General features: G+C 34.6%; 2 protein-coding genes across 9 annotated transcripts in view; both read right to left on the minus strand.

Moving 5' to 3' along the window:
- Positions 1 to 10052, minus strand: part of dnajc6 (DnaJ (Hsp40) homolog, subfamily C, member 6) — a 37471-nt gene extending 27419 nt beyond the window's left edge. For 6 of the 8 annotated variants that reach the window (XM_016550932.1, XM_016550938.1, XM_016550962.1 and 3 more), the window contains exons 1-2: positions 9749 to 10052; positions 3761 to 4114 (exon numbers count right to left, since the gene is read on the minus strand). In XM_016550932.1, coding sequence (XP_016406418.1) covers positions 3761 to 3974 — 214 coding nt within the window. In that variant the 5' untranslated portion in view covers positions 3975 to 4114; positions 9749 to 10052. The remainder of the gene's footprint in view (positions 1 to 3760; positions 4115 to 9748) is intronic. The other 2 variants (XM_016550977.1, XM_016550971.1) reach the window with 2 other exon arrangements.
- A 784-nt stretch (positions 10053 to 10836) lies between these two features.
- LOC107739043 (adenylate kinase 4, mitochondrial-like) lies at positions 10837 to 15344 on the minus strand. Its single transcript, XM_016551015.1, has 3 exons — positions 15269 to 15344; positions 12412 to 12530; positions 10837 to 12249 (listed from the first exon to the last, which is right to left on the minus strand). The coding sequence occupies exons 1-3, from the start codon at positions 15293 to 15295 to the stop codon at positions 12123 to 12125; spliced, it is 273 nt and encodes a 90-aa protein (XP_016406501.1). The 5' UTR covers positions 15296 to 15344; the 3' UTR covers positions 10837 to 12122.
- Between the last annotated feature and the right edge of the window lie 321 nt (positions 15345 to 15665).

A 15665-nucleotide genomic window follows, 5' to 3' on the forward strand; every position in this document is an offset into this window, starting at 1 on the left:
AAAATACGTAAATAAATAATAATAATACTGTACTATAATGGAATATCAGCAATGTTGCTTACAATATATAAAAAGGTGGTCAAAAGTTTGGAATATTTAAGTTTTTTTTCCTCAGCCTTGTGCTCACCAAGGCTATATTTATTTAATATAAAAAATACAGTAAAAATAGCTATATGTATTACAATCTAAAAATAATTACTAAAAATAGGATTACATAGTATTAGCTTAATAGTATTACAATCTAAAATAACTGTTTTCTATTTTTTTTATATATATTTCAAAATGTAATATATCTATGTGTTGGCAAAGGTGAATTTTCATCAGCCATCAATCCAGTCTTTAGTGTCACATGATCCTTCAGAATCATTCTAATATGCTGATTTGCTGCTCAATAAACATTTCTTATTATTAATGATGAAAACAGTTGTGCCCAATCTTTTTCTGATATTACATTCATTTTTGATTAATGAAAAAAAAATTCCAAAGAACAGCATTTATGTGAAATATAACTCTTTTGTAATATTATACATTTTCTTTTTTATCTTACTTACCCCAAACCTGAATGGTAGTGTATCACGGATTTCACAAATATATGAAGCTGCATTAACATTGACACTGATAATAAGAAATGTTTCATGAGCACAAAATCAGCATATTAGAATGATTTTTTAAGGATCATGTGACACTAAAGATTTAATGGCTGCTGAAAATTCAGTTTTGTCATCACAGGAATAATTTACATTTTAAAGTATATTCAAATCGAAAGTTATGAATTGCAATAATATTTAACAATACTACTAAATTGTACTATTACTATGTTTGACCAGTAAACAGTGAACTTCCAAAAAAAACCTTGTCAGCATTTTTCTGCCTCCAACTTCTTGTTTTATCTAAAAGAACAGGGTGGCCTGGCACTGCTTTAACAGTGGGCCCAGCCAGAGAGTGGGCTTCCTGTCAGACTTGCCATTAAGGTACAGAGGAGCTCTATTCTAAGTGAGCAAATATGCAGGAGTGCAGTTGACTTCAAAGTTTAAAGCTGCCCCTCTCACAGAGCACAGAGTCTCTGAACTCCTACCAATGTCCCTTTAATCACACAAAGAACCAAGAGCGCTTGTATGTGTCAGAGAGAGACAGGGCTGTCCTGAGCACAAAAATCAGATCAGTGCATTTGTAATATAAAAGAATTGGTTCCTAACACATTTCCTTTTTTATTCTCTATCGCTATCACAATCCTCCTTTCTTTTCTCCTTTTAATTCAGCAGCATTGAGTTACAGAGAGCTCCTCTGTGACGTGCAGCCCCCTGTGTGTGTTTGCGTGTATAATTGTGTGCTTGTGTGTCTTGTTACAAGATACGACTGGCTTTTCAATTATAGATCACCTACAGGCTCAAACAAAGCTACTGTCCTTTCAAGCAGCAATTTAAAACATTCAAAATTCTTTCATAAATTTCAAAGTGAATTATAAAACTACATGAACAGAGGTTTGAATAAGCACAGTATTTTCTCTAAAATTAGTGCATATTAGATTCGCACTTTAAATTCACTGACTAGGCTGCATGCTGAAAACATGGCCACTGCAATGAAGTAGTCATAGAAGCAACAACCCAGCAGCACATCACAACAAATCCCACAACACAAAGCTGGTCCTGCCTCATGATGTAAACCTACTGGTATAGTTCGTTGTGTCAAAACTGTCTTTTGAATAAAGACAGAATAAGCAATTGGTTAATCATAACATTGTATTTTAAAAGATAGGTTTTAAAGGGAAAATATTGTAAAATAAGATTATATTTACGTACATTTTTATGCATACTTTTATGGTAAAATGCTGAAATAGAGAAAATGGTAAACTAAAAAAGGTGTTACCTGGTTTTAAAGGGATAGTTCACCCCAAAATGAAAATTCTGTCATTAATTACTCACCCTCATGTCGTTCCAAACCCGTAAGATCTTCGTTCGTCTTCGGAACACACATTAAGTTATTTTTGATGTAATCCAAGAGCTCTCTGACCCTCCATAGACAGCAAGGCAACTATAACAGTCAAGGCAAAGAAACGTAGTAAGAACATCGTTAAAATGGTCCAAGTGACATAAGTGATTCAACTGTAATTTTACAAAGCTATGAGAATACTTTTTGTGCGCAAAGAAAACAAAAATAATAACTTTATTCAACAATTCTTCTCCCCCGAGTTTCCATCTACCGCCATTGTCTAGAGTAATATGACGCATACGTGTAATGCTGCTGACATAGAACACACATGAGCTGTGCCTTGTTTACGAGCAGAGGAAAGCACGAGCATGCGTCGTGTTACTCTCGATAATGGCGGTAGATGGTAACTCGGAGGAGAAGAATTGTTGAATAAAGTTATTTTTGTTTTTTTGCACACAAAAAGTATTATAATAGCTTCATAAAATTACGGTTGAACCACTGATGTCACATGGACTATTTTGTCGAAGTTCTTGGTAACTTTCTGGGCCTTGAACGTGGTAGTTCTCTTGTCTATGGAGGGTCAGAAAACTCTTGGATTTCATCTTAAAAATATCTTAATTTGTGTTCCAAAGATAAATGAAGGTCTAATAGGTTTGGAACAACATGAGGGTGAGTAATTAATGACAGAATTTTCATTTTTGGGTCCATTTTTTCATCAATGGAGAAAGGGACTTTCCTAGCACTAGCCATCACATTTGTTTAGATTTTATTTGCAATGTTGAGTTTCTTCATTCATGTTATCAGTTATATTGTGAGATGTAGATGTAATTTTATAATGATTTAATCATTATCTAGCATTATTTGTTTGTCTTATAGCATTTGCATGTTATGATTACATGGTTATATGAACTGTGATTACAGTCATCATGTTTAAATAATACAGCAATGTGTAATCATCAGTACATTTTTACAAAAATCTACATTTTAATAGCTCAAACACACTGAAAAATTGTAACATCTAAATAAACTGATTTTATTAAATTCAGCACTATTATTTAATATTGCTGAATCAACCTAAATACATTAAATTTATACCAACAAATTTAAATACATTTTATGGGCTAAATCAAGTAGAAATATCTCTTCAAGATAATCCAGGTTACCACTTTTTATCACAAAAAAAACAAACATTTACAGTATAGTCTATATAAATTCTCTTTCTCACAAACACATGCAAAAACACCAGACCAAAGCAGACATCAGCTGGGACTAAAACACCTGACACTAGCTCTTCCTCATGGCTCAGTGCTGAAGGCCACCTTTCATCTCAGATCACTGCAGTAAAACAGCAGCAATCCCAGTATAACACAGACAACCAAAGGCATTGCTATCCTAGTCCATACGAAACTGCATGCAAGAAACCCAGCTACATGCACGTCCAAAGCGAACTGCATGCTGAGCTATCCATGGATGGTCCTGCATAGCACATCAATGTATGAGGCAACCACAAACGCCATTTATACACATATATCTAGTTCACAATACTCGAATTTCAATGGTTCCTCTATGAACTAACAATCAAAGTAGTTACTGTAGTTTCCAATACGCCAGCTCTGTGACTTTGATCAATTGTCATGATACAGCACACGAACAGACGACACGAAACACATGCTTCCGGCGGATATCGACAACTAATATTTAATCCACCACCTTGGATTCTTACAGGAAACCAGCATGCCTTAAAAACAAACACAAAACAGGTTGTTTGATGCGTATCATACGAAGGAGCGGCTGGCCTGCAAGCACCAACCGGTCGACTCGGTTTTCATACCTGAGCTGTCCATGGTGCTGTAGTCGTCCTGTCGCGCAGGGCCTGTTTTGACGCTGCCGAGGGTCACTGCCGTCAAACCACCGCCGCCGCCACCACCACCACCGCCACCACCGCTTCGTCCCCCGGTGCAGAAGTCTCCGCTGCTATCGACCAGCTGCAAAGATTCGTAGCCATCGTAACTGCTCTTTTTCTTGTAGCCACCTAGCAGGCTCATGAGCACAAATGGGAATCACATAGACGTACGACAACGACGATTTCAAGAGACTCGGGGAATGCACATGTTCTGTGTGACAGCTCGGAGGGAGGGAATAATGTGCTTTCCAGCAGGCTGTCCCGCTACATACGGCCCGCTAGCTGCAGGAGAGAAGAGGGCGGAGTGTCATCGAGCGCCGCATTTACTACGCTGCACACACACAGAGCCAGCAGCCAATCAACATCCCACTCTGCCTGCACCCTCTATCCACATCCTGTGTCTGCTTTATACCTCATTATTTCAGTGAAACGAATTTATAACAGATCTATAACTACAATGATAACATTAACAAACATTATTACGACGGCCATCATAATATACAGGCAAATAGTTAAAAATTACATGAAAAGAAAGAAATTTTATTTTGCATTGCTACATTATTTTCTTAACAATTAAGCACATTTACATTTACCATGATTTTAATTTGAAAAAACAAATCACTGTATTACAGTAAAAGTTATTTACTATAAGTTAACTAAGTTAATTACTATAAAAGTTAAATATTACTGTATTACAATAATATGAATCATCATCAATAATAATAGAAATCAAACAAGCAAACAAAACTAATTTCAAATGTTAAGATACATTAATGAATATTTAGGAGGGCAATGTGCTTAACTGTCATGAAAATAATACAATTTAAAACTTAAAATTAAATAATAATACAAAAAATCTGCACAAATAAATTGGGGGAAAATATGCAGATTCTGTTTATGATTTAGTAATAGAATCTTATTTATTTATTTAGTAGATTTTTTTTGTCTGAAAAGCTTCAGCAAACAGCTTATTCTTGTTCAAATCTGCTTGTTTTTCCTTTGCATGTACAAATAAACATTTCAGAATAAGTCATTTCTAAACACTAAAGGCTCTTTATGATAATAAAGGCATGCATATTTGGTATGTAAAAGTTAAAATTCCTCTTTTCCAGTACAGACAAGCCAACTGTACTTTTACGGCTGTTTAGTTCAAACCTAAATTAGTCTCGGCTGTATCTGTGCACTGCAGTGCTAAGTAAATATTTTTTATTTTTTATTTTTTCATGGGCTTGCATTGTTTTCTGTGCCGAGCAGTTGCACAAAAATACGCTTTTATGGCTTTATAGTCTATGCGTAATCCTGATATAGTGTTCAGTGCTTTGCCAGTGGAAGTCAGGCAATCCAAGACTTCCTCTCTGGTAGGATGATTTATCTCTAATTGAGCTACTTGATGCTTCCCTTCATGCAGCCCCCTTGCTTGGCAGCCACTGGGGCTACATGCTTTCTCATAAGAGAGCTGGAGCCCGGGCAACTCTTTGAGAAGAGTGAGACTGAGAACACAGCATGTAGGAAGTGTCAAAAAGAGAAAGGCTCTGGTTGCTGTCTGCCATTAATAAACCAATTTAACGCTAACTCTAATTCATTCGTTTACCTTTACCATTATAAAAACAATTAATAAAAGTAGCCCTGGGTCAGCTGGAGGACACTTGAAATGCAAACTATAAGAAAGACAAAAAGATATGATGATGTTGCTTTAATCCCATGGTACTAATTGAAGGGCAAAAGAATGTCAATATTGTTATTTTAGTATATATAATGAAAATCAGCAGCTGAGAAAATGGTAAGCATATGCACATTATATTATCTGGAAGAAAACCCAACCAACAGCCGGAGTAGTAATCATTGTACCAGGCAATTTAAATACACAAGTAAAACTATTTGTTCAACAGCTTTTACTACTTTCATTACATTTTTTTTTTTACTAAAAAGCTTGCTTCTGCCACAGGATAAAAAAAAAAGTATAAATACAATTTTAAAAATCTAACAAATCTGGGCTGCGTTTCCCAAAAGCTTCGTAAGCCTAAGAAGTTCGCAAAAACGATCGTATGACTGATCTTAATATTACGGTCTGTTTCCCAAAAGCATCGTAATTTAAGTAGCACTTGAAAATCACAATAGATCTACGAGTGCTCTGGAGTAATCGTAAAGCCCTAAGTGCATCGTAAGAAGACAGATTTATGCGGTCACCTGCAGGACAATCGGCAGATTACACCTTTAAGTTTATTCAAGTGCAATGTGATTATAATATAAGGATTTGATTGTACTTTATTGTACACTTTATTACTCGGTTTTTTAAAATTAATTTATATATGAAATAATTAAAAAGGGCAGAAAAATAGAAATACACATCTAAATTAAATGACTGAACAAAAAAAAAAAGAATAAAAGAAGTAATGTAGGAAATATGCTTCAAAGACTGGTGAAAACAAATCTGTCAATGACTTGCTGATGTGCACGAAAACCAGCACTCTCTCTCTCTCTCTCTCTCTCTCTCTATATATATATATATATATAAAGTATATTATATATTATTATGTAAAGTATAATATTATACACTATATAATATAATATAATATAATATAATATTATAGTTATTATATCCGAGTTGTCTAGAACGCAACATTAGGTTAACATTTCAATAAACGAGCGTGTACTACAATTACGAGCCATTCTATAAGGTGACATTTCAGCACCTGACAAACGGATAGCGACTCCTAAGAAGCACTTAAAGCACAGCTACGTGCGATTGTGTTAAGTGCATTTTTGGGAAACGCACGTGAAACAATAACGAACGATCGTAAAATGACTCGTAGAAAATGCTCTTAAGTGCTAAGATTAATCGTTATCGAGAAACACAGCCCTGATTGTCTTCGTTTGTATCTCACAATTTACTTGGATTTTTTTTTTTACTTTTCCTTGCAATATGGCTATTTTTTTTAGAAATGTGATAGAATTAGAATAGAATTTTGAGATATAAACTCAGAATTGTGAATTTATAAACTTGCAATTCTGAGAAAAAGTCAGAATTGTGAGATTTAAAAGTCATATTTACCTTTTTTTATTTTTTTATTCAATTGCGGAAAAAAATTGTGAGATGTAAACTCAGAATTAAGAGGGAAAAAAAATAAAAAATGTGAAGTTTAAACTCTGAATTGCAAGAAATTCTGAGAATTCTGAGTTTATATCTTGCAATTTTGAGAAAAAAAGTCATATTACCTTTTTTTTTTCTTTTTCTTTTTATCTCTTGGCAGAAATGGGCTTCCATAGAAAATCATTGGCCTTGTCTAGGAGTTAATATTACACTCACACAAGGTTGTTTTTAACACATCTTGTGATCATTTTCAAGGCTTGTAACTTGTAAATGTCTGATAATCTGTCACTGACAATGTTACAAGTGTCGTTCCAAAAAAATAAAAAATAAAATAACTCACTCTACTACTCTAGAGCCAGATCTAGTAGTTTATACCTGTGTAGAAAGCAAGAGTGGACCGGAGAAAATAAACAAGAAGCACTGATGTTTTTTTTCCTTTTCAGCATTCTTTTCTCTTTTTATTTTAATATGTTTAAAAGACAGTCTTCATATTCACAAACTGGCATCTGTATAAGACTACAAAGAATATGATGAAACTATTAACAAAGCTAACACGCCTCACGCACTGTAGGTGATTCAGGTGACACTTAGACCACAATGTATCTTGGTTAATATGTTGGCTGAATGAAGTGGACTTGGATTCATGGCTGGGATTGGATTAATTTTTAACATAATGAAAGCTTAAATTGTAGTGGCTTGCTTAATAGTTACTTAGGTTGCATTAACCCTTTAGGAAACCTTATAGATTAAACCAATAGTTCTTTGCAGTTGGTAAAAAAAATAATATAGGCTTACAACTGACACTGGATAAATTCAGCCAAATAATATGTGAAATCATCAGTCATGAGAAGCATTCTTCTAATGTAAAGTCGAGACTGTGAGGACATGCAATATTGCTTCCATGGCAACAGAGGCAGGGAGTGCACCCATCTGCACAGCTCCATTATGATGCAAGGGATTTCCCTTAACCTTTTAAACCATCATAAACTGACCTTGTGCGTATTATAGGTTACACATTAAAAGCAATCAAACAACATAACACTTTCTTTGTCATTGATCAAACTTGAGTGATTTTTTCCCCATTAAACATAGAGCTCTAGAGAGAAAGATGGATCAGATGAGATAATTTAATTTTGTGCCATTTACAACCATTTAGCATTTTCCAGAATGAATGAAAAGCGGATTTTAAGCAATGCTTATCAGTAGATCAAACTAACAGTAATATTGTACGGAATAAAAGCAAACGAGCAAACACCAGGTAAATTATCAGAATTTTTCTCATTTGCCCTGAACGTGTTTATTAGTATACCTTGCCAATATTGTATACAATATTTAAAGATGTATTCTATCCAATTTTATATTGGATGTCTATCTATCTATCTATCTATTTGTTCATATATATATATGTGTGTGTGTGTGTGTACATTATATTTACATTTAGTCATTTAGCAGATGCTTTTATCCAAAGCGACTTACAAATAAGCACAATAGAAGCAATCAAAACCAACAAAACGGCAATAATATGTAAGTGCTGTGACAAGTCTCGGTTAGCCTAACTCAGTACACGTAGCAAGGTTTAAATAAAAAGAAAACAAGTAGATAGAATAGAAAAAGAATAGGGAACACTAGTGTTAGAGGGTCGTTTTGTTAAATAAACAAGTCAAAAGAATAGAAAAAGAATAGAGAATGCTAGTGTTAGAGGGCCATTTTTTTATAATAATTAAAAAGAAAACAAGAAGATAGAATAGAAAAAGAATAGCGAATGCTAGTTAGATGCTCTTTTTTTAAATTTTTTTTATAGAAAACAAGTAGTAAGAATAGAAAAAGAATAGAGAGTGCAAGTGTTAGAGGGTATTTTTTTCCCTTTTCTTTTTTATAAATAAAAATAAAACAAGTCAAACGATTAGAAAAATAATAGAGAATGCTATATATATATATATATATATATATATTACCCTGTTGGAAAATTGTGTTTTAGAATATATAGCTGGTTTCCGATTGGTCTCTAAGATGATCATTAGCTGGTCTAAACCGGTCAGCAGCTGTTCCATGATGGTACCTTCTTGTAGCATCTTGGAAATGCTAGTTAGCTAGCTACATGCATACATACATAAATTAATTAATGCATACATACATAAGTAACAAATACACCAATCATAACAGATAAAAGATAATAACAGCTTAAGATGTTCAAGGTTTTTTTCTTTTTTTCTTTTGGACGATGGTAGTTGGCCAAACAGCTAAATGACCTGCTTGCACCTGCTAATATGCAAATCTTAGACCAGCTTAAAACCATCTACCATGTTACAAATCATCTAACGTTACAATCTTAAATCTGGATTTTCCAGTGTGGTCATCGTTCATCTTCTGTCGAAATCGTGGTTCATCAGAATAAATAATAATACTAAGCGACGATGATCATTAAACCATCGCCTCCTATGCATCAGTCTCGAAATGCATCCGATCAGCTGATCTGCTTTGCATGTCGTGACTCATGTAGGTTATTGCTTCTTAAAACAGGCCCATCGTTATATAAAATTACCAAATGCGATATTATGTTGCAGCGATGTTGACATGAAGAAGACCACAACTAAACAAAACACATATAGCACTATATAAAACGTAATACTTATTTAGCAGTGTAGATAAGGATAAAAATCCAGCCTTGGGATTGATTGTGACATCACGACAGCCACGACGGTTTATATATTAATAACAATTCACTACGTAATATCGAAGATGTCTCATCCCATGCTGTATGACTAACGTTACATCTACTAATAATAAGCACATTCAGTGGTTTATAAACAGCGTTTTCCTCATACCTTTCGATGAACTGTCTGTCATTCTCCGATGCCCCAGCTGATGTCAGAAACACTGACCTTTCATTTGTCATTCGCTGGCTGTCAAAGGTCAGATTGGCGCAAGTCCCAGTGAATCGTGCTGCGTTTCGAATAAACCCACGAACAGATACTTGAAGCAATGATTGTAGAGCTACTTCAGCATCATCGAATCAAAACCCACAAGCCAAATCCACAGCCGACTGTCAGTTTGATCTAGATTACTAAACATATATATGTATTATTTTTATTTCTCAAATGTTTAATTATTCTAATTGTACAAACCATGCACGGGACCGTTCATATTTAGGAAATCACGGAACTGATTTTTTTATTTGGAGTCAAATCTATCGCTGATTTGTTGTACTTTTATTTTAAGTGACAGGCTATTAAGCAGTCAGACCTGACACATTTTTTTTTTGGGAGGGATGATGATAATTTTAGCTGTGTGTCATACTGGACTCCCTCTTTCAATACGTTTCGGGACTTCCGTGATGCAGACACAGACTACAGACGCAGGTGGTATGTGCTACTATGGCTCTGCTATGGCTGAAGCTGAGCTCGTGAATATTAATTAGATGAGGGTGACGTTCCTCGGTAAACTTCCTGGAACGTCCAATAGCTCTGGGAGCGTATTATTTTATGAGGCAAGCCTTCGCCGTAGTAGGATTTGTAAACATTATTACACATCAACGCGCATCCCACCCCCAAACGACATCCTTCCTAACAGCTGGTCAGATGCCACGTTGCTTTTACGCAGAAAGCTAATAATAATAATAATAATCATCATCATCATCATCAAAAAATATTGTAGCTGCAAATATATTTTTAGATTAGTTCCATTATCAATTAGTTTATATAATACAGGTGCATCTCAATAAATTAGAATGTCGTGGAAAAGTTCATTTATTTCAGTAATTGAACTCAGGCATTAGTGGTTTATTATTATTATGTTTTTATGTGCTGTGAATAAGTTTTTATGTGTATTTATACCACTTGTGGAGGTCCAAAGACAAATTTATATGAAAATGAATGATGAAGATTCAATTCAAATCAAAAGAATACACTCAACATTTCTGTGAAAATAAGTTTATTTTCTTTGGAAAAAAAAGGGAAAGCTCAGGCATGTAAATTCTTGTATATGGTATTGCATAACAAGAAGGTGTGGAGATATTTTAAGTGTTTTCTCCATTCCGTATTGCAGACGCAAACAAGTATGTAAGACTGAAACAGAACATGGGAGAGAGAACGGGAAGTAAGAAAGAATAAAAGAAAATTAAACAGAGAGAAATAAACATAGGCTGACTACTATAAAAGTCATGTGTGCCTAACACTCCTTCCACTTATATGTTTTGGGGACAAACGGTGTAATGTAATTGTAATTTAATCTGTGGCTTTTGATTAATCTGTGCTTTAATCTTCTGGATAAAGAATACATCACTGTTGGTCACAGTTATTAAATGGGTACAATAAAAAAAAAAAACCTCATTAGATTATTTTCTATCAACAGTTTTCCCAGATATGGCTCTTAAAAATGTAATGCTGAACAGTATTTACCAAAACTAGCAGTGTTTAAAGAATAAGAACATTATTCTTATATATTGTCATTTGCTATATTGTTACTCATACATTGGTTTGATTTTTAACAGGTAAACATTCTATCAATGTATTTCAAAGAATAAGGCCTGGTGTTCACAATAGCAATTTCAGTAGATCAAGAAATTGTACTTCTCCAAGGCATATGTGGCATATTTGGATTATAGAGCTTGTAAAACACATAAAATAATTATAGCATTTTTTTTTATGGTGTGTAGTAGCATGATTAACACTACTATGAGATATATATATATATATATATATATATAAGAAAGGCAAACACCACAGACAGAGATGATATCAAGTAAAGCCCCTTCAGAAATAACTAAATCTCACTGGAATGCTTGAACAGTTCAGTGTCTCATTCACTTACACAAGGTCACATGCGTCTACCCTTCATTATTCTAATGTGATTTAATCGCATCTATATAAATTTGTGCACTCCGAGTTGAAATCTAGGAATCATTAATTCTCTTTCACAACTTTTGTACTTGTAAGATATAAGTTGAATTTTACCGACTGATTCCCAGATTCCAGCAAATGCTAAAAGCGGAGAACAAGTCCTTCAAATATATAAAATCTTTTCAGAAACAGAAATAATCAAAGCTAGTACTATGAAGAATAATACTATACTACCAATGGACAAGTTGCGATAATTAAAATGACTAGCATGGAATCTTTGGAAACCAAATGTGGTCAATTAGTAATTCCTCTGAGATGAGGCCACTTCGGTGTCTTTGATATGAGACTTCAGTGGATTTCCTCAGTGAGTTGAAGCACAACGAGCATCTGATTGGATGGTGGGGATCTTTGTGCTGAGAAGTGTGCTGATATTCGGCCAGATCCGATCTGTCTCTGTGTCCGAGAATGTGTACAGGATGCTTTTCGCCCTTCAAAGGTAAGCAGAATTACAATACTTTTAACAAAAGAGAACAAGCTTTTCTGTCATTCTTTCAAATGACTCATAGAAGTACAATTACAAGGACACTGGGTGAGATTTGGTTTGCATTCCAAAATGTGAGGTAATTTCTATAAATGTGTTATGAGCTTACTTATAAAAGTCTGTGACAGGTTTGGCAACATCTTTGTAGTGTCTCAGTCTGGCCACCAGGGCTTCTGGTCTGTCATCCTCCTGTTGAATCAATGGCTCTCCTGTGATGTCATCTTTCCCCTGTAAACACACCAGAAATGAGCAAAACTGATAGAAAGATTATGTACATATATTCATTTAGCAAATGCTTTTATACAAAGCAATTTACAAATGAGGAATACAACAAGCGATTTATCATATGGATGCAATAACACTAGCAATATAAACTTTCATACATAGCACAACCTAGAAGAAGAAGGGATATAAGAATAATAAAAGCATAGACAAACACACACACACACACACACACACATACATATATATATATAATATATATATATATAAAACAAAAACAGCAGATGAACTGAATGAAAATGTAAATTTATTCTCTGACAGCAGCAATATAGAGTTTCCTTGGTTACCGCTGTAAACAAAGCAGCTGCACTTATAAACACTACTTTAATATGCATTATATGGAGGTAAGAGGAAAAGAAAATGTCATAAATACATTTCTGAAGACGGTCAGTTCCTCTCAGAGATACATTCATATAAACCCCCACATTTGTCTTCCTACAGTATATCGAGCATCGAACAGTAGCTTGATCTGACTGGTACAGTGTTTTCTCCTCTTTACAGACTTCATAAAAATTCCACACAAATTACATTTTGGGAAATGATTTGCAATGCATTTTGTGTGCAATTCTGGAATAGAGATCAGCCAAAATAAAATTAAAAGCCGAGTTCTGATTTATGGGTGGTTGACCGGTGCATCTCTAGAACCCGAAACTTTTCCACACTGCTGATTTAAAACTATCAGGCGGTTCTTTTGAGCTCTTGCATGCCATCTCAACTCACCGTTCTTCTTTTGGGTTGGTGTGGATATAAATATATATATATATATATACAGTATATATAATTTTTATTTTATTTTATGTCAGTAGGATGCAGTTAAAGGAATAGTTCATCCAAAACTGAAAATCTGCTGAACTCACCCTCAGGCCATCCATGATGTAGATGAGTTTGCTTCTTCATCAGAACAGATTTGGAGAAATTTAGCATTACATATTTACTCACCAATGGATCCTCTGCATTGACATTTCACTGCAGAGAATCTCTTTCAGACTGAGGGCTCAAACAGTCAAACATCACAGCAACCCACAAGTAATCCACTCAACTGCAGTGCATGTTTGTAAGAAACAAGTCTATTATACAGTTAATTTAACTTTAAACCGTTGCTTCTGGCCAAAATACCAGTCCATAATCCATAATAACGCTTCGTCTTGTAAAAAAAATCATCCCTGTTGTCCTCTCACCCACAAACATATTTATTTAGAACGCTTTCTTAAAGGTGCTTGATCTGTGCATATTTCTCTCCTGATTCAGAGATGACTTAAGCAATATTATGGATGGTGTACTTATATTTTTATTTTAGCCCCGAAGCAATGGAGGTTAAAAACACCTTAATGATGTATTTCTTTATTACACACATGCAGCCTTTCGCTTCAATGGACGTTAATTAATGAACTGGAGACGTGGATTACTTGTGAATTATTGTGATGTTTTTATCAGCTGTTTGAACTCTCTTTCCAACAGTACCCAATCACTGCAGAGAATCCATTGTTGAGCAAGTGATGTAATTTCTCCAAATCTTTTCCCATGAAGAAACTCACCTTGGTTGGCCTGAGGTTAGCAAATTTTCATTTTTGGGTCAACTATTCCTTTAAGTGCTCATGAAAGAGATGACACAGCTAGCAGTGTAATAGCTAGAAAACTTTCACCCGTACAACAGGGGTGTACCAAGTCATACTCCTAGAGGGCCAGAGTTTAGATCCAACCTTGCTTCAAAACACCTGGTTGTAATTTTGAAGTAATTTCAAAGACATTTATTAGCTGCTTCAGGGGTCTTTAACGCTGGAATTAAACTCTGCAAGAAGGTAGATGAATCTTATTAGGGTAGTGTCATTCAAAATGGAAAATTTTAATTCTACTTCACAGAAGCATTTAGTGTTTTCCATTTGAAGAAAATTAAGTTTCAGTCTCACTATGTTACTACACTACACATTTGTGTCTCAATCTACTGCCTAGTTCAATGGTAAGTACACTGCCTAGTTAGTCATCCAGACTAACACAAATTGTGACTAAAAATGGTAACATCTAAATTAACGGGTTTTATTCCAGTTAAAAGTATTATTTAATATTGGTAAATCTACCAAAATACATTAATTTATACAAACAAAACTATTTTTAGAGTCAAATCAGGTAGAAATAGCTCTGTAAGGTAACAGTTGCAGGTTACCTGGGTATCCAGTGTATTTCTGATTCATCATTCATCATTATTCCTTCATAACCTACTAACCTTTAGTTATTTTAATGTTGCTACAAACCCAGTTATCAAAAATATGTTCTAAGATTGTTTTGCTAACATTGTTTTAATTTCTCTAAATGTTTAAAAAAGTTTTTTCTTGGTTATATATGAACATTAAAGAGTTAGTTCACCCCAAAATGAAAATTCTGTCATTAATTACTCACCTGAAGCACATTCCATTTTATCATTCTGCAAACATTATGGGAAAGTTACTTTTGAAAGGTCTCTGAATATTCTGAAATAAAAAAAAATGTCACTTAAACATCCAACTAAAACATTTCCGGGAAAAAAACGTTACATTAACAATGTATAAATAACATTTTTGTGCTAACTCTGAACAAACATTCTGTTAACATTACTGAAAGAATGTTTTGTAACCTTGAGAGAACCTTGCCAGAACATTAGCCAAAGTTCTGAGAATGTTCTCTGTTAGCTGAAAGACTAAAATGTTCACCTGGACGCGAGGAGGATTAAAGCACATATTGTACACTCTGCCGCTGGGTGGATGTATCCATCGATGTTGCAGCCTTTCCTTCCAGTTAACTATTCTTCTCTCCCGAGTTACGTCTTCTGCCATTTTGGAGAGTACCCAAGAACGTAATCGGCGTTGTTTATGTTAGGGGGGAAAGCGCGCGCATGAACGTAATCGGCGTAATCAACGCTGTTTACACTTAGGGTAAAGCGTGCGTATGCGTTGTGATACTCTCCAAAATGGCGGAAGACAGTAACTTGGGGGAGAAGAATTGTTGAATAAAGTCGTCATTTTTGTTTTCTTTGCGCACAAAAAGTATTCTCGTAGCTTCGCAAAATTGAAGTTGAGCCACTGATGTCACATGGACTGTTTTACCGAT

The sequence above is a fragment of the Sinocyclocheilus rhinocerous genome, unplaced genomic scaffold (assembly GCF_001515625.1).
Source record: "Sinocyclocheilus rhinocerous isolate Xijiao unplaced genomic scaffold, SAMN03320098_v1.1 scaffold1182, whole genome shotgun sequence".
Classification (NCBI taxonomy): domain Eukaryota; kingdom Metazoa; phylum Chordata; class Actinopteri; order Cypriniformes; family Cyprinidae; genus Sinocyclocheilus; species Sinocyclocheilus rhinocerous.